Source organism: Cyrtonyx montezumae, unplaced genomic scaffold (genome assembly GCF_038088225.1).
Source record: "Cyrtonyx montezumae isolate F1298 unplaced genomic scaffold, pur_monq_1.0 scaffold_23, whole genome shotgun sequence".
Lineage (NCBI taxonomy): Eukaryota > Metazoa > Chordata > Aves > Galliformes > Odontophoridae > Cyrtonyx > Cyrtonyx montezumae.
In genome coordinates this window covers 10,667,417-10,684,557 of record NW_027071970.1, presented here as the reverse complement: position 1 = coordinate 10,684,557, position 17,141 = coordinate 10,667,417, and the positions used below count along the sequence as shown (strand labels likewise).

General features: G+C 47.8%; 2 protein-coding genes across 3 annotated transcripts in view; one reads left to right on the top strand and one right to left on the bottom strand.

Moving 5' to 3' along the window:
• Positions 1-684: 684 nt before the first annotated feature.
• On the bottom strand, positions 685-13,528 carry LOC136050342 (calcium release-activated calcium channel protein 1). Of its 2 annotated transcripts, none has more exons than XM_065739199.1 (2): positions 13,363-13,528; positions 685-2,687 (listed from the first exon to the last, which is right to left on the bottom strand). In XM_065739199.1, exons 1-2 carry the CDS (start codon positions 13,432-13,434, stop codon positions 2,121-2,123), a joined length of 639 nt encoding a protein of 212 aa, XP_065595271.1. In that variant the 5' UTR covers positions 13,435-13,528; the 3' UTR covers positions 685-2,120. The 2 variants fall into 2 exon arrangements, with proteins under 2 accessions (XP_065595271.1, XP_065595270.1); XM_065739198.1 differs by lacking the exon at positions 13,363-13,528 and adding an exon at positions 9,479-9,706.
• The window catches only part of KDM2B (lysine demethylase 2B), a 96,429-nt gene continuing 91,892 nt past the window's right edge, over positions 12,605-17,141 (top strand). Inside the window, exons 1-3 of the mRNA XM_065739197.1 lie at positions 12,605-12,690; positions 13,427-13,571; positions 16,189-16,267. Of these exons, the coding sequence (XP_065595269.1) occupies positions 12,640-12,690; positions 13,427-13,571; positions 16,189-16,267 (275 nt within the window). The 5' untranslated portion in view covers positions 12,605-12,639. The remainder of the gene's footprint in view (positions 12,691-13,426; positions 13,572-16,188; positions 16,268-17,141) is intronic.

Sequence of the window (17,141 nt, the reverse complement as noted above, 5' to 3'; positions counted from 1 at the left end):
TAAAAAGAAATCCAGAAACTTACCAACAACAGCAAATAACTTTACAAAATAAGCTTGGATTATATACTTTCTGGACTTACATTCAAAATGTTAGGAGTTTTAAATAGATAATTTAGACAAATGCATAATTTTTCACCCTACAGCACCCTCTGACTGCTTGTTCCAGAACGAGCATCGAGTCAAACCCGTTTCCTGATGCCTTTAACATCTCCTCTCCCAGATGGGATCAGTATTCCACTGAAAGACAGGAAAACACACTGAGTGCCTCCGAGTTACCGTGGTCTGGAATGCTCTTTTCCTTCTGCCTTCGCTATCACAACCTTTAGAGCACCTCATGAACAAATGCATGAGGAACTGGAGACACAATTCTCAGCACTGACAGCTTCACACCAGTATGAAAATACCTATACCTGAAACACAGCACGATGGCAGAGCTAGAGAAAATCCTGCCAGGCCCCTGTACACCACGGGGCCCTGGGAAACTGGCACAGAAAACTGCTCCCTGCCTCTGAGCAGAGGATACCCCAAGAAACCTGCTGGACAAACACCAAGTCCTCTCCTAATGGCTGTTTCTCAGAACACAGATGTACCATGGGTAGCACTGCCAACACCTTCCACATCCCACTGAGTGGAAATACACCAGGATAACCTGAGATGGAGACCGAGTGTAAGAGACCACAGGCTCACTCGGGTCTGATTTACAAAACCCACCAGCACCACAGTCTGTGCTCCACAGTGGCAGCTACAGCAGGAGGTAAAGGTTATTTCCATTAGATCAGAAACCCTTCTCAGCTTGTGTTCAGAAAGGGCTTTTACCCATTCCAAACCAAAGCTGCTCTGCACAAGAGCTGCATTCCAAAGCAAATCCACTTACAGGCACAGCTGGAATTCCTGCAGCAGCTCAGGACTACTGCTGCATCTTTCTCAGCCAAACCTCCTCCCTGAGCGCCCCGAGGGAAGGTTTTCCTTAAGGAAGAAATACAACAAAAAGACACCACAGCCTCACTATGGCTCAGATGCACATCTGGAAGTAGGCAGCAGCATTAGCTACAAATCATCTACTTTCATAAATAAATCTACAGAGATAAAAGCAGCCTTCCAGATCCTCCGGGAGCAAGAAATATCTAAGTTATTGTGGATGACACTTCAGCAAGCAGAAGACTTTCTGAACAAGGAAGACCAAGGCATAGCTAATTACTTGGGAATCCAATGCAGAGAAAGCACCTTTAGCTGCTTCTATCTGAGGGCTTATTAAAAATATATATTTGAATATAAAAGTATAAAACAATTGCTACTTTGACCTTGAAAAAAGCAGCAGTGGTTCTGATTTTCAAGCAAAAAAATTATCCAGTGATAATTTCCATTTAGGTCCTTCTTTTAAAAGAAGACTCCTAAATGGAAAAGAGGCAGTTCTATCTCTCCAGATAATATATGCCAGCTCGTGAGAACTTTAAAACAGTTATTGCTTTTATTTTCTTCCAAAGAAGAGCACGGTAGTCTCATTCCTACTCCTGTGGCCACACCACTTTGCAGCAGAACTGATCACGGGTGTTCAGTGAGTTATACAATGTGTAACTGCCACAGGAAAGGGCTCTGGAAAGTCGCTGATGTCATAATTACTTGGCAGCAAAACACACTTGGGGAAAGTGGTGGGAGAGCTTTCCCTTCCACCATCTGTCAGCCTGAGAGAGAGAACAGCACTAGCACCAAAGCTAAGTGCTAATTGCTGCATATCCCAAGTAATTTGTATCACGCCATGCAACATGGACTGGACAAGCAGTATCTTCTAATAAATGCCAACATTAAATAAAGAGAAAAAAGCTCTGTCCACTCCTAACACCCAAACATACAGTGTCACTCTCCCTGCATTCGTGTAGCCACCATTCAGTGGCAACAAGAAGCAAACGAGAGCACTCACACAGGGATGAGCGTGTGGCTCACACATACCCAGCATCCATTCCTTCTGCTGTCAGACAGCCATGTCACGATGAGAACTGGTTTGTTTTTCAAACATTTACAAACCTCTATTGAAAAGAAAATCAGCAGTTGGAACAGTCACGCATGGGGAAGTGGACATAAGGCAGAGCACAACGGTGGCTTTATTTTGTTTAAGTACAGGTTTATGCAAAGTGGGTAACAGCTGGGGAGATGGCATCACCTCTGTGGTCCAGCTGATCCTGGAGCCGTGCAAATTCAGCAAGTTCATTCAGTTCTTGGAACTGCCTGTCTGTTTTATGGCTCACCAGTGACCTGTAGAAGTGGACTGCAAAGACAATGAAAATCAGTCCGAAGGGAACCATGATGGACGTCGATGCAATGGCTGCTGCCTGTCCTGACGTGATGCTGGAACTGCTGTTCTGAGCTGGGTCAAGGGGGTTCTTCTTCAGGGGAAGAAACTTCACCCAGCACAGCAATACCACCTCCGCAAGGAAGAGCAAAGTCCCAATGACAGTAGAAAACGCCCAGGCAAGCTCAATGTGCCGATGCATACGCTCGTGAGGAGATTCCTTTACAGAGTTGAGATTATGCACGTTGCTAACAGCCTCTATGTTTGGAAGAATGCAGGTACTTATCATGAGTGCAAAAAGGTGAACTGCAACAAGGACAGTAGTACAGGCACTGAAGGCTATCAAGAGACCTCGTGGGTAGTCATGTTCTGCATCGAGTTGAACTTCTACCATGGCCACCTGAAAGGGGAAAAAAAAGGAGATGTAATTACCTCTGTTACATGCCACTCGTCCACCGATTCTGATTTTGAATTAAGCATGTCATTCTCATTGTTTATGCTGAGACAATAAAAGCACCTTCACCTGACCCACACACATCACTAGGCTGCACTGCACTTCAGACTTAGGTGGGAGCTATCACACAAGGCTGCCCTCTCGTACTGCTCAAATTAGAGCCGCCCGTCAGCACGCACAAAAGCTACCAACAGCACGGCCACCTGCAGCTCATCCCACAGAGCAGCTGGGTTTTAGAAGTCCCAGTATGCTGATCACAAGGTGAAAGAGTTCTCTGTTGCACTGCTGAAGTGGCAGCTTTTGATCTCTTATCACAGATGATAAGTATTGCTGAGTGTTATGAAATGTTTTGTGTCCCACACGTATGCAGAACGAATGCTGTGAAGCCATTAGAAGCAGGCATCGTAAGATGAATGCCTGTGAAGGCTGCAGCCTGCCTTCAAAGCCCACGACTCCTTCCATCTCCTGCTCTGTGCTCTGGTGTTTACAGCAGAAATCCTCCTGTTCAAGGGACGACAAGCAGTATGAGCACCAAGCTCTGAAGCTGTGCCCAGCCACGCTGCTGGGAGAGCATCTCCTGCATCTCATCAGCACAGCTTCAGCCCATTGCTGCACCCCACAGACGGCCTCACAGGAGCTCTGACCACAGCACACACCTCAGACACACAGCCATCAGCAGCTCACACAGAGCAATGCTCACACACAGGTGTAGAGCAGTTCCAGTACTCAGATCTCACTTTGCCAGAGTTGGGGCCAAACTGCACCAAGTCTGGGATCCCAGCTCCACACACACAGAGCCAGCACACCCTAGGGCACCCCGGCTCTCACTGCCTGCATTAAGCCAACCAAGGCTCTCACTCACACACGCTCCAACAGGCGCTCGAGGCCACGTGCCAATATTTTAATCCTTTTATTGAGAGTTCTTATCATCATAGCCCAACCAACCAGCCAAACCAGTGAGCAGCATCCAAGTGTTAAAGAAACTCCACAAGAAATTACAGTAATACAAACACAACTCTTGCATCAAGGTTTTAAAATAACCACTTCTCAGCTGTGACAAACTTCACAGTTGAGAGGATAAACATATGGGCGTCAGGTCTGCCTTCAGCAGGGACTGCTCTGTAAGCCCCCATGCGTTCGTGGGATGCTGGGCTTCCCATGCTGTGCTTCTCACAGTACAACTGCAAATCTTCACCACTCAGGAGACATTTTCATACTTATCAACATTTTTTTCCATGTATATTTTCTGGTGCGTAGCTCAAATATGAAACCTCGGCTGCTAGGTCTGTTTCAGACTCATGATTTCCCACTCTTGCAGGACATTTTAATCCTCCACCCTAGCACTTGCTAGGGTAACAACCAAATAAGACACTAAGGAACACTGTAAGATAATTTTTTTTTCCTCATAAAAAAGCACATCAGTTTTTAAGTATTTAATTCACCAAATATTGATAACATTTTACATTTCTTTAATCAGCATCTCCGTGTAATGGTGCCAAGCATCCAATTCTGAAGGTCAGTCATGCTCTGAGTTCCAGCAGATTGGTGCCCTGGAGCAATTCCCATCTCAACAATGTTGGAAAGAAATCTCTTTCCCTTAACTGAGGCTGAGCTGAAGGAGATCCCAAATAATTACATGCCATTTAGAAGTTCCTAGTTTCGATTTGGCTTTGCTGAAATGCAAGCCAAAGAGCACCTCAGAAGAAAACAGTGTAATTTAAGTAGCATTCACGCATTCAGAGAGCTCTGTGCAGAGAGCATCACAGGGAGATCTGCTCTCCCAAAAGCAGAGGTCCAGACCAGGAACGTGAGATCTCCCGAGGAAAAATGCTGTGCTTTACCACTGCTGGACATCTCCCCATGGGTACCTGCCACCACAACACCCTGACAGAACAGGTGACACCTGAGCTTGAGCAGCACAAACAAGGTTTCACTGCCCATGACAGACAGATGTGTTAAGGCAGAGCAGCTTTGCACAGGATGCCTGCTGCGCTGGCGGCCCCACGTCGCTTCTCAGAATGCTTTCTGACACACACCAAGTCCAGCTCATGAGCAGGAAGGGTGTTACTTCCTTCAGCTCAAACCATACTGTGCAACCAGCATACCGTCACTGTAGGAATAATTACAGGCACACCAACACCATCTGAAAGGCAGTGCAGAAAGCTGGCAGCCAGCAAGGCACTGCTGCACACCACCCAGTATTCCCAGTTTGAGAGCAGGGGAACAAAGCAGAAGCCATCTGCCCACTTGAAAAGCTACAGCAGCTGGAAACATATTTCTCCTGATGCTGAAGAGATCACAGCTTCATAGACTCAGCCCTCCAAGGCACCAGTGTAAAAAATACACACTTGGAACATTTGAATGCATTCAGTGCTGCTCACCAAAGCTGACAGCTCTTTGCAGGATATGGGCTCTCCAGAAAGGGAGCTGGATGTTTTTCTTAAGTTTTCCCTGATGAGAAAACGCAACATGCCTAAGAAACAAAGACATGAGAATTTTTCAGCATTCACAGACAGGAAAGGGAAAAAAAAGCAATTAGTTGTACAGAAATACCCTTAAGCAAAAGGGAAACACTCCATTGCAGTTGTGACACTGGTGTTAGAAAGCCCTGAAAGGAGCAGGGAAAGCAAGAAAGTGCTTCTGTTTTGCATTCATTCAGCATCAATGGATACTTCAGAATTCCCTTCAAATGGAGGTTGTAGGATGCAGAATGCCCAAAGGATTTCAAAGCCTACTGAAGTTGATAGAAAGCCTCCACAGGGGGCACAGCAAAGCTGCCTCGTGCTCCGCCTGGCACAGTAACTCCTGCTTGACCCACAAGTGAGAAATCAGTTTGTGTTTTCTGCCTCCTCGAACCACCAAGGAAGCTGCTTTGGGAACCTTTCACTGGAAAATAGCAGAAAAACTGCCAACACTTCTCAGTTGCAGGCTTACCATTCTAAAGAAAGTAAACAGCACAGGCCAGGCACCTAAAACAAAAAGCTCCATTTTTCATTATGAGGCCCTGCATCTGCTTTCAAACAGCCATGCAAAGCACGAGAAGTTCCTGTCTCCTTTGCTCCTGCTGCAACTTCAAGATCAACAGATGAGAACTGCTCTTGTGAGGTCCTGCTTGCAATGCCAGGGCCCTGGTGAGCACGTCTGCTAGGATCCAAGCCCACATGAAGTGTGGACTGACACACAAATGCTGATGTTCCACACAGGACTTTTTCCTCTGTGACCTCAGGGCACCGACGTCTCCATGCTACCCAATATAACCTGCTTCTCTGTCTTCACTGCTTTTAAAGTTTCTCAGAGCACTTGCCACCTGACTTGTACTGCACTGCTGGTGGGGCTGCTGCAAGCACCCTGCCTCAGAGCACAACCATAGCGTAACGTAGGCTGGGAGACACCTCAAGAGGTCATCTGTGCTAATCCCTGGCTCAGAGAAGAGCTAACTTTAACTTCAGGTCATCCTACAGATATGATCGACGGATTTACTGCAGCCCTGACAAAGCTGCAAGTCTGAAACAGAGCTTCCTGACAAAGCTAAGGGCCTCTCGTGATTTAAGGATGCAAGACTGGAGTCTGCGTGAGACTACAGAGGACGGCACTCACACTTTCAAGGGACGACTGAGTTGGGGCACGTGTCATGTCAAAGCCTTCAACAATCCTGGATTTCAGTTACGGGAGCCTGAATAATACCATACTGTGAGAAATCAAATTCAAAAAGAAGCTGCTGACATTTCAGTTCTATTTACAACTCAATACCCCGAACCAAGTTCATTTCACTGGCTGGTGTATGACGGCTCCATGTCTCATGAGAGCACTTTGAAAAGAAAATGCAGAGCACTCCTGAGGTTTCTGTCCGTAGCAGAGCACTACCACAGTGACTCTGACAAACAGCAAGAAGTGAGCCACGGTATGCTGCTAAAGCAATTCATCAGCAACAACACTATTTTCTATAAAGGACTGGTCGCTGCAAATGAGACTCCAATGGCCACATAAATGCAGGATAAGTAACAGCCCTGGCTCGTTGGGTGCTCATTTGACCATAGGGGGGACAGAAATTAACGACCCATTTCAAATTTCAGCGCTATTTCCCAGTTTTATAAGTTTCAGATCCTGTTTAGCAATCAGGCTCCCTCAAATTGGAAGCACTCTAGGAAAATGAGACAGGAGAGACAACGATCAGAAGGAAAACAGAAGGGAGAACTGAACTGAGAGCCACCCGTGCAGCAGGTCACATTGACACTCGAGACTCTGCTGGAGAGAAGATAACTGCTTTGTTGTTAGGGCAATAGCAGCAGCAAACAGTTTCTGAGCGCTCTCCAACTTAATCACAGGCTGTCAGAAGACAGCATCAGCTCCTTCAGAGGCAATGGCAGACAGTTCTTTGACAATACCATTCCAAGCCTGTACATTACTACTTGCAACAGTCTGCCCAGCTTGAATCATCAGAAGTATTTACAAGTGCACTCTCTGGTAAGGCACATCCTCCAAATTCCACATCCTCCAAATTCTAAATATAACGAAGTCAACCACCGAGGCTGTGTAATTTAGATCCCTGATTTCAGCTTAGGTTCCTCATAGAGCTGTTAATTGCTGGTGGAGGGGTAGGGCCGATTTGACTTCTCCACTTTGATAGCTGTTGGGATTGAATAGCTTCCCTATGATTTTTGGATACGCTCTGCAATGTCCAGTGGAGATGGTCAGCATCGAGGTAACACACAGCACTGGACAACAGCACTCATACACCTGCACAGTGGAAACACCGAGGAGCATCACTAACATCACTCTCCAGTCACCAGAGCCTGCATCACTGCAAGCCAACACAGAGTGTAACACCCTGGTGCACAGGCTCAGAACCAACACCCACGGTAAAGCAGCTTCCAGTAAGTCCTCTGTGGAAACGTAACACCCATGAGCTTGAAACCTGGCTGAGCATCATGCTCTACACATCACTGCTCACTGCAATCGCGTCTTTGGCACGGGTCATTTAACTGGGGCATGCTCCACTAATCTGGAGGGGAAAGCCTCTGCAAAACGGCTGCAGTTGGATTAATCCTCATCTAACGACCAAGAAGCAGTTCAGCGGGAATACACTTAGCTGGTACTAAAGGATGCAAGCACGGTTTAATACAAGACCAAGGATCAAAGAAGCAGGCAGGAACCAAGCACATTCCACACCAGCAATTCCCAGCAATCTGCTGGGAGGTCCTGGATGCATCTTTTGGGCTCTTTCTTCCTCGATGATAAGGAAAAGGGAGGAACAATGACTCTTAATTGCTCTACTAAGTCTTAGATCCAGGACCAGACTGCACCGCAGCAGCCCATTGTTCAGACATCAGGTGCTGAGGAATCCACAGTACACAGGGAACAGTGCCGAGGCGTGACAGCAGAAAGCAGGCCCTGCTCCTCGGTGCGGAAAGCACTCCTCGAGCAGATAAGCAAAGTTATTCAAAAGAAATCTAAAAATACTTGAACATTAAATCAGCTCTTCTGGAGCCCGATGAGGAAGTCCCAGCAGCTGACTATCTGTAACACGCCAATGGGGTTACGAGATGATTTCCAGCATCACTTTGTCAACGAAAACAAAAGTACAACTGTTTTTGAAAGGGTAACTTCCAGAAAAATAAACGTGATCAATATGGACACGTAACACTCGGGGCAACGAGAGGTTCTGCTGATCAGAACAGAGCGGCTTCTCCTGAATTAGCCCAAAGCTGTGATTTCACACTGCAGCACTCCCAGCTGTCTGAGCCCCTTGGAAAGCAGCAGCAGCCTGACCTCATAGGTCCACACCCACCCCACAGAACAGATGTTTAAAGAAAAGACAAAGAGATATATGAGATTAAGTATTACTTTTAAATAACTGCATTTAAATTTTAAATAACGTTTCAAGACGTGGAGTCCTTAGCACAGGAGAGACGCGGACCCGCTGGGTGAGCCCAGAGGGTCATTATAAGGAGCCAAGGGATGCACAGCTCCCTGCGAGCACGGGCTGAGAGCTGAGGCGGTAAGAATGAAGGGACGGGCTCTTGAACAGCGTGAAAGAACAACGGGAAACGGTTTCAAACTAAACGAGGGGAGATTTAGATTGGATAAGGAAAGTTTTCACACTGAGGGCGGTGCACAGAGAGGCGGTGCCGCCCGTGGGCTGTGCGCGTCCCCGAGCACTGCGGGCAGTGGGACCACGCGGCCACCGGGGGTCCCTTACAGCTCATGCAATTCAATGGAGCTCTACAAACGTAATCACAACTCCCCGTAGGGGAAAGCAGACGAAAGCCAGCGCTGTAACCACGGATTTCCACCTTCCTCCCTCGCCGTCAGAATCACACCCCCATCTGCGGCAGCCCCGGCTCACCCGGCCGACACAGCGCCCTGTCACTCAGTGCCCGCGGGCTGTTTTTAGCCGCCAGAGGAGGGCACTGACATTTATTTGACCGTCACAGACAGCGAGCTTCGCTCTGAAGCCGCATCCTCCGCCCGGAGCAGCCCCGACGTGCGAGCGGCCCCGGGGCCGCTGACCGCGCTCAGCCCCCGCCCGAGGGAACCGCGAGCGGCCGATCCGGGAGCTCCTCAACGCGTCAGTTCACTCCGAGGACCAAAAGCCCGGCTGGAACCCGCTGGGGTTTTATTTACCTCCCCCCTCCCTCCAGGCAGCGCCGCGCCGAGACCGAAATCCTGCAGCAGCCCAACGGGGAACGCCGCCCCGCCCGCCCCCGGCCAGCACCCCTCACCCGCCGGGCGCTCACCATGGCGAAGCCGGAGAGCAGCGCGGAGGTGCGGCTGGAAGCCTTCAGCTTGGCGCGGCTCAGGTAGAGCTTCCGCCAGGACAGCGCCTGCATCGAGTGCTCGTTCAGGCTCATGGGCTCCGGAGGAGCGGAACGAAGCGGGCGGCACGCGGCGGCGGCGGCGGCGGCTCCTTCCGGCGGCGGAGCGAGGGCAGCAGCTGCGCGGCTAACACCCCATGGCGCCCGGCGCGGCCGCTGCCGGTGCTTGGGGCCGCGCCCGCCGCTCCGCGTCTGCGCACCGCCGCCCGCCCCGCCCCTCTCTGCCGTTTCCCGCCTCCCGCGCTGAGGGGAAGCGGTGAGCGCGGCTCCGAGCGCCGGCGTTGTACGGCTGAGGGTTCGTGCGGCGCTCCTCTGTGCATCTCAGACGCGCTGCTAAGAGCTGCGGTACGGAGACGGACGATTGGCGCCGTAGAAACGCTGGGTGAGGGCCCTCTCTGCGGGTACACGCCAACTGAACCGCTGATTAAAGGTGATTTCCTGCGCCTCGAAGTGTCAAGTGCAACTCATCGGGAATACCTCTGCTTTGGTCCTCCTTAACAGCTTTATCTTATTTGCAGGGTTCTTCTCTTATATGTAAAGGTGATGGCGGTCTGCACGCACACACACACACACACAGCAATGCTTTCCCCTCCATTTATACCCCCAGACAGCAGCTGACACAGCCAAATTAAAATCTGCACAATGTGAAGCATGCCTGGAACAACCTGCTCGTGCGTTGTCTCATTCTCCTCTCAGGAAATAAGCAGAGTCTTTCTAACATCAAAAGTACCTGATGGTTTTATGTTCGTTTGCGCTGAGAGATCTCCGAGGAAAGCAGTTTGATTCAGAGTTCCTAAAGGCAACTCTGAATGCTGTTTGTTGCTGTTCCCTTCCAGGGGTGACAGTAATACTCCGTAGGAGTCGTGTGAAAGGCAGCGTGCAACAGCATTATAAAATATTGCTCTGCTTTATGTGTTTTAAGTCTTAAAATGGACAACAGCAACAAAAATCAATCCACTTACAATGAAAACATTACGGCTGTAGCAGCATATCCATCTTCTTCCTTTACATCCCATTTCACACCTCCATCCTGAGACATAAACTACGCGGGATAATTCTTTTATTTCCAGCCCTAATTAGTCATCGCTACGCGCACCTCTCCCCTCTCGAGTTAGCTGAAACAATGAGTCACTCAGGCTTAATTAACTCAGAAATGCTTCGGGGAGCTGTGAAATCATGCGGGAGCTCAGAGCCGGGGTTGGTTGGTACCTCGGATGAGTGCAATAGCAGAAGGCCGCCAAGAGGGTGTAGTCCTGCACTCTTCCTCCAGCTCACCCCGTCCTGCAAGCTGCACCGCCCCGCTGGCTGCAGAGCAGGAGAGCCGACATAACAAAAATACAGCTTTTTGCATATTGAGCTGTGTGTTGGATCAGGTCACTCGATCCCTGGGTGCGCAAACACCAGCCTTAATGTGGGACACATGCACGAGAAAGGGAGTTGGCCCCTTCAGCAGCAAGCAGCTATTGCCCCTGATTAGAGGTAACGTCTACCCCATTTTTGCATGGACACAGAGAAAGATTTTCTTCCCAGAGAGCCTTCAGAAATCTGCACGCTGCTGTACAGATACTCGTGAAGTTTTTTTCTAAAGTCGTATTTGGGTGTTTTCTGTAGGAGGACTGGTAAGAATAGATAACTCATAGTACCACCTGACACTATGGAAACCCTGGTAGAAAACCATGACATTACCCTGTGGGGAAATGAGCCCTCTGCCAGCTGCCAGCAGTTAACCTGCATCCTGCAGCACATGGCCTCCACACTGCTCTAAATGGCTCCATCCTATCTAATGCAGCTGTGGATGTGATCCTATACACCCTACTGTCCCTTTTGGTTCCTCAGTTCTTTTAAGTTTGTGACTTTGTGTTTTGGTATTAATACACAAAGTCATTGCAGTGGTATTTCAAAGTGAAAATGAATTGTAGCTTAACTGGAACCACTTCTGTCTATAACAAGGTTACAGACATGTTTCCGTGCTTGGAGGTTTACAGATTAAAACTGATACTTCTGAATCATATTTCCATATTTCAATCATGTGTGCTATGTTTCCAGGTGTGTGTGATTAACACAGTCCTTGGTGTGTTGGTTTGGTGCACTGAGAGGCTCAGATAGTTCACGTCCCAAAAAGGACTGAGAAAAATGACTTGATTTTCTTTTATGTCTACGTTCTGTCTTTGCTGGTGGACTTGTGTAGGCTGGATAGATGATGTGTTTTTTGTCTGACGAGTCTCTAGTAATGTCCATTTGTCTTGTACAAGTTCTCTGCCCTCAATCCTACTGATGTACACATGCATTTAATTTTAAGACTGAGTAATCTTGGCTGAAAGGTCAGCATATACATACATCTTTCCAGGATCATGGATTAATAATGCATTCCATATCGCTGGCATCTGCAACCCCCCCTTCAATATATAAGCAATACAACACTTCTATAGGGTAATAAAGTTCAATCATCTGCAGACAGGGAGATGTTAGAGAGGTCACAGTTTCTCAGGACTCTGCAAACAGTTGTTGGCAATGCAGAAAGAGGAGCTCCCTGCCTTAAATGCCGTGTTAGAGCCAGAGACAAGTCCTGCCCCTATCTGTGTGCCGTGGCTTGTGACAGTATGGGCCTTACAGGAGGGGCCTGCAAAGTTGAATTTTAATGTTCTTCATCATAATATTTAATACTCTGTGCTTGAATGTGACCGATGTGGTATGCGAGGTGCTGTGTGCATACATCGCTGTTCAGAAGCGGACAGGAGTAGCGAAGTGCCCTCTTTTAAGAAGGAACTGAGTCCACGTAAGGGATCGGGGAAAGGCCGCTTGCAGTTTGCTGCCGAGGGAACTCCTCTCCCGCATCGCCCGGCACTCCGCGCTGGCTTTAAAGCCCCACTCGCTGCCCTCCCCTCGGCTCCGTGCGCTGCCCCCCAGCCGCGGTCCCCTCGGACCCGGCACAGCGCATCGCCGCCCCTCCCCTTCCCTCCCCCCCAAAAAAGCGCTGGTGTAAACTTGCCCAACTTTAGCGAGAGCTTTAGCAGCCGCCTTTTGTGTTCCCTCCTCCCTGATAGGGCCAAACATGCAGGACAGGAGCTGATGACAATTAAGTGATGAAACTCTCCGAAAAAATGAAGGCAGAGAAAGACTCGGGAAGAAGATTGGTGTGTAGCTGCCTTCGGTCTCTTTTCTGTTTGTGCCTTTTAATCGGTTTTGCTCAATTGTTCGCACAGGGAGCGGGGCAGGCGGCAGAGCGCCGGAGCTCAGCACGGAGCAGCGCAGACACCGGGGGGGTTTAACCGAGGGGAACGGGAGAGGGCACGGAATTATTCCTCCCCACGGGCAGCGGCTGGGGCTGGTGCGTGCTGAACCCCCCGACGTTGCTGCGGAGCGGGGGCAGCAGCACCGGGTCCCCCCCCGCTCTCGTTAACCCTTTCCTACCCCGACTTTGGGCTCCGGTAGAAGCGCGCAGGCTCCGGCTCCGATAAGGGGATAGAGGAGGGGAGGGAATCCATCGCGGCGTTACATAATGCGCCCAGCTTTTAAATCGCGGCTTCCGGCGTGGCTATGGAAACCCTGGGATTATGTAAATACCGAAACCTTAACGCTGTGCCCGGGGGTAAACGATACCGCCCCCCCCCACCCTTCCCCCGGAGCGATCCCGTGTGCACGTGTAGCAAAATAACAACAACCGGCGGTGGGGCCACGCGTGTCCCTCGCCCCTGTTTGGCTTTTCTCGCAGCCCAGCACCTGTTATCGCTGTCAGGAGATGGAAAAGGTGCTGCACGGGGCTGGGGCTCGCACCGGGGGAGGCTTGGAGAATTTTGTGCCCCTACCGCTGATCGCATCACGCTCCCCGCCGACCTCACTTTTCCGCCCCGTGTGCTTTGTGTCTTGCAGCGGCCCATTGGCAGGAGGAGGTACGATGAGCACGAGGACCTCTCGGACGTGGAGGAAATCGTCAGCGTCAGGAGTTTCAATCTGGAGGAGAAATTAAAGAGCAAAACGTACCGCGGGGATTTCGTGCACTCTATGGACGGGAAAGGTACGGCCGCGGCCGCCTCCACGTGTCGGGCACCGGGGAGCCGCCCCCTGAGCCCGGTGCTTTGGCCGCGGGTGCACCCACGAGCCACTCGCAGGGCTGGGGCTCCCCCACTCGCTAAGTTCTTTGTGTTCCCAGCGCGTGTTGAGTCACCGGGGCGGCTCGGTACGCCGGGTGCCGGAGCCCCGAGCCCGGGGCTGTCACCGAGCTGCTCTCCTGAAAGCTCTGTCTGAAACTCCTTGGTCCAGGAGGGGCTTTTGCTGCAGTCCTCCCGAAATGGTTCTAACTGCGGAGCCGTTAATTTAGTTGAGAAACTTTACTTTTCTCACCCAGGCTTCGTTTTGCACGAGCATTTAAGCTCCTTTTAGAAAAGTTAATGTGGTGGAGGAATTAAATACCTATCTTATTTAGGAAGGTGTTTGTTTAGGAGATAAGCTTAGCCACTGACCCCTTCTTCCTCCAAACTAAACACAAACACCTATTATTTTTTTTTAGCTCGAAAATGTTAATTAATTTTCCAGAAAGCACATTGTACCCTCACCTTTCGAGTGCTCCGTGGCTGCCGTTGCTCTGCACTGCCCTTTACTCGGCAGTGCAGCCCTAGCGTCTCTGGGTAGCATTCCCCTTTCTGAGAAACCTGAAAATAAACAGGTGTCTTTTGTTAGTTTGTTGTGGTCCGTGTCCGCTTTGTTCAACCCCACAAGGGATAGAAAAGTTTGTTGGGTGTTATGAAGAATGGCTCTGCCTTTAAAATCGTTGTTTTTTTTAATTATCAGTTTGTTTTTTCCTGCAAACCCATATGCTGAATTGAACTGAGGCAAAACGATGACAGTGTTTAATAAGAATAAAAAAAGTCAGGTTATACAAACATGTGGAATTGTTTGAGTGGTACTTACTTTGATGTCCCACGTCTTTGTCTTTATTTTTAATAACTCTTTGACTTCTCTTTCCTGCCAGGATGGGGGTTGGAGGTTTTCCTCGTGATGCTGCATGCAGTTCATCATAGCTACTTGTTCTCTGGGCTGCTGGGCTGTAATTCTGTCTCTGCTTCTTCAACTGTAGTTATTCTTGATATTTGTAGGCTTTCTGCCTTGGATGAAAGCATCCTTCAAAAATAAATACATCTCTGTTTATGGAACTAAAGCCAGATCAGTTATAAGGTGAATGCATGTTAGAAATGAAGGCTAACCTAATACAGAAATACTTAATTGGTATCTTAACTAATTAGAGTATTAATTATGCTTATTTGTAGAGTAGTGGAAATAACGTTTCTGTAATTTTAATGTTTTTGTAAATAGCTATAATTGGAGTGCTCTGATGTGACAACTCTAGGTAGGAATATTGCATCAATTCCTGTCACAGTAAGAAACTGAACGTGGCAAGGAAAAGTTTAGAGGAACATAGATCCTAAGGGATGGGAGCTTAGCCTCTGCTCTCCCTATTTTTTACAGTAGTAGCTCTTACAGTAGAAAAACATTGTTGATATATATACTCTGGAGCCTAAAGAAGTTCTTATTCTCTCCCAGGCAGCATGCACATTGGTCTGGAGAAGTTAAACCACTTGCACATACCTGCTTATAATGCATTAAATGTTTTGTGTCTTTGGCAGTGCCGCGTTTAACTGCTAAAGATTCCAACAATACTTTCCACTTTAAAGCAGTGCATGAATACGAGGTCATCCCTCGGTAAGAAAAGAGGGAAAACAAAACCACAGAAGTGCCACAGGGCCACTGAAAGGATTCCTGTCCGTGGCAGAATGCTCCAAGAGGACTGTGGAGTTCTGCCTGCACTGTTCCCTCAAATTGCTGCCTTGTAACTTTCTAATCCCTGAATCGCTGCTATTGTATCAGACCACTGCATAAAGAAATCCCCAGGAAAGCCTAAATCCGTGTAATCCTCAGGGTGAAGCAACAAGGTGATGCTGTGCTGGTCAGTGTTAACATAACAAACTTGCATTTAATGTTCAGTTTGCCAGTGTGCTATTCTGTGACCTCCGGACAAAAAATATTTATTTTCACCACCTTCTTAAGTGCCAACAACTGTACACTATTTCTGTGCATCAGTTCCTGCAGTTAGATTTGTAATTAATTAGGGAAATGTCATCAGCTGGAGGTAATAATCCTCACATGGAAAGAAAACATAGGCACAGAATCAGGGCTTTGTGCTATACTCAAGTGATGCTAACAAGGAAACTTTCCCCTAGCTAAAAAAAATCTATAGCTTGAAATGTATAATGCAAGAATTTAAGTTTTAATTACTCATTTGCTGTGAAAGTACTCATCTGATTCACAGTAATTTAGTTAGGATTATCTTTTAACTGTTAATTTGCTATTTCATTACAACCTGGGTGTTTTAGCCCAGACCTTAACTGACCAAGTGATTGGATTCTGATCTATGTGCATCAACGAACACGAAAAATAGCGAGCAGCTGGGAGAGCATTCTCTGCCTTTTGGTTTCTGCTTCTGACCTAAAATATGCATTCTCTTCATATTTTTCTTTAAGTAATAGTGGAGTTCTTTGGTGAGATGAGGAGAATGGGTTGCATTTTGAGAGAATGCAATGTGGGGTGCTAATGCCATTGTAATTGATTTTGCACTTTTTTATTCCTTATTCTAACAGATTTTACTTTTGAGTATGTGCAAAGAGAAGCTCTCAGAGTTCCGCTTATCTTCAGAAATAAGGATGGACTGGGAATTAAGTAAGTTGCCAACAAATCTTGATTAAGAAACATTTTTATAGAACCACCATTATGCTTTGCTCTTTTGCTGACACCCAAGAATGGCCTTGCTCAAATGCTTATGCACGTACACAACATGTATCAGTCATCAAAGATGACCACTTAAAATAAGCTACCTTTTTTTAGGTAATTATTATAAATAACAATAAATAGCCCTTCTAATACACAATCTGGAGGTGTAGAACTAAATAAGACCAAGTGTAGCATCGCTCTTCATTTCCAGTTGGCACTTTGGAGATCTGACAGTTAAAATAATGGATCTTTTGACTTCAAAACTGGATTGTGAGGAGGTAGAAGAGGAGTAAATACTAATGCACAGTAAGAGTTTTGGAGTCACTTTCCTGACTCTGTTGCATGCTAATGCCTTGAGTGATGAAAGATAATGAACAGTGAAAGAGAATAAGTGCTGTGATGAGCTTGAAGTAGTTTCAGCAGCCAGGCTTGACTAGCCAATGCTTCTGTTTCCTACCAACCACTGGTTTCGTTCTAATACTGGAGATGAAGTTTGCCACCAAAGAAGAGAGAGAGCTAAAACACTGAAGCTTCCCTTAAGAATATTTTTGATCAGTTAGTATGCTGATAAAAGTAAGAGCAAATTTGTCTGATACATGAGCTTTGAGTGTCTCCTGCATGGATTCAGTGAAATTCTCTATTTTGTAGTCAGTTGGGAGGATTGGGTTTTATATTTCCATTCTCTTCTGAATCATCGACTACAGGCTGCTGTGGAGGATTACAATGTTAGAATTTGTAGATCTATAATCTCTTATAGGACACTTCATGTCCTGATCTTTCATTTTCTGAAATGAGCATGAGTTATTAGTTTGAAATGACATTG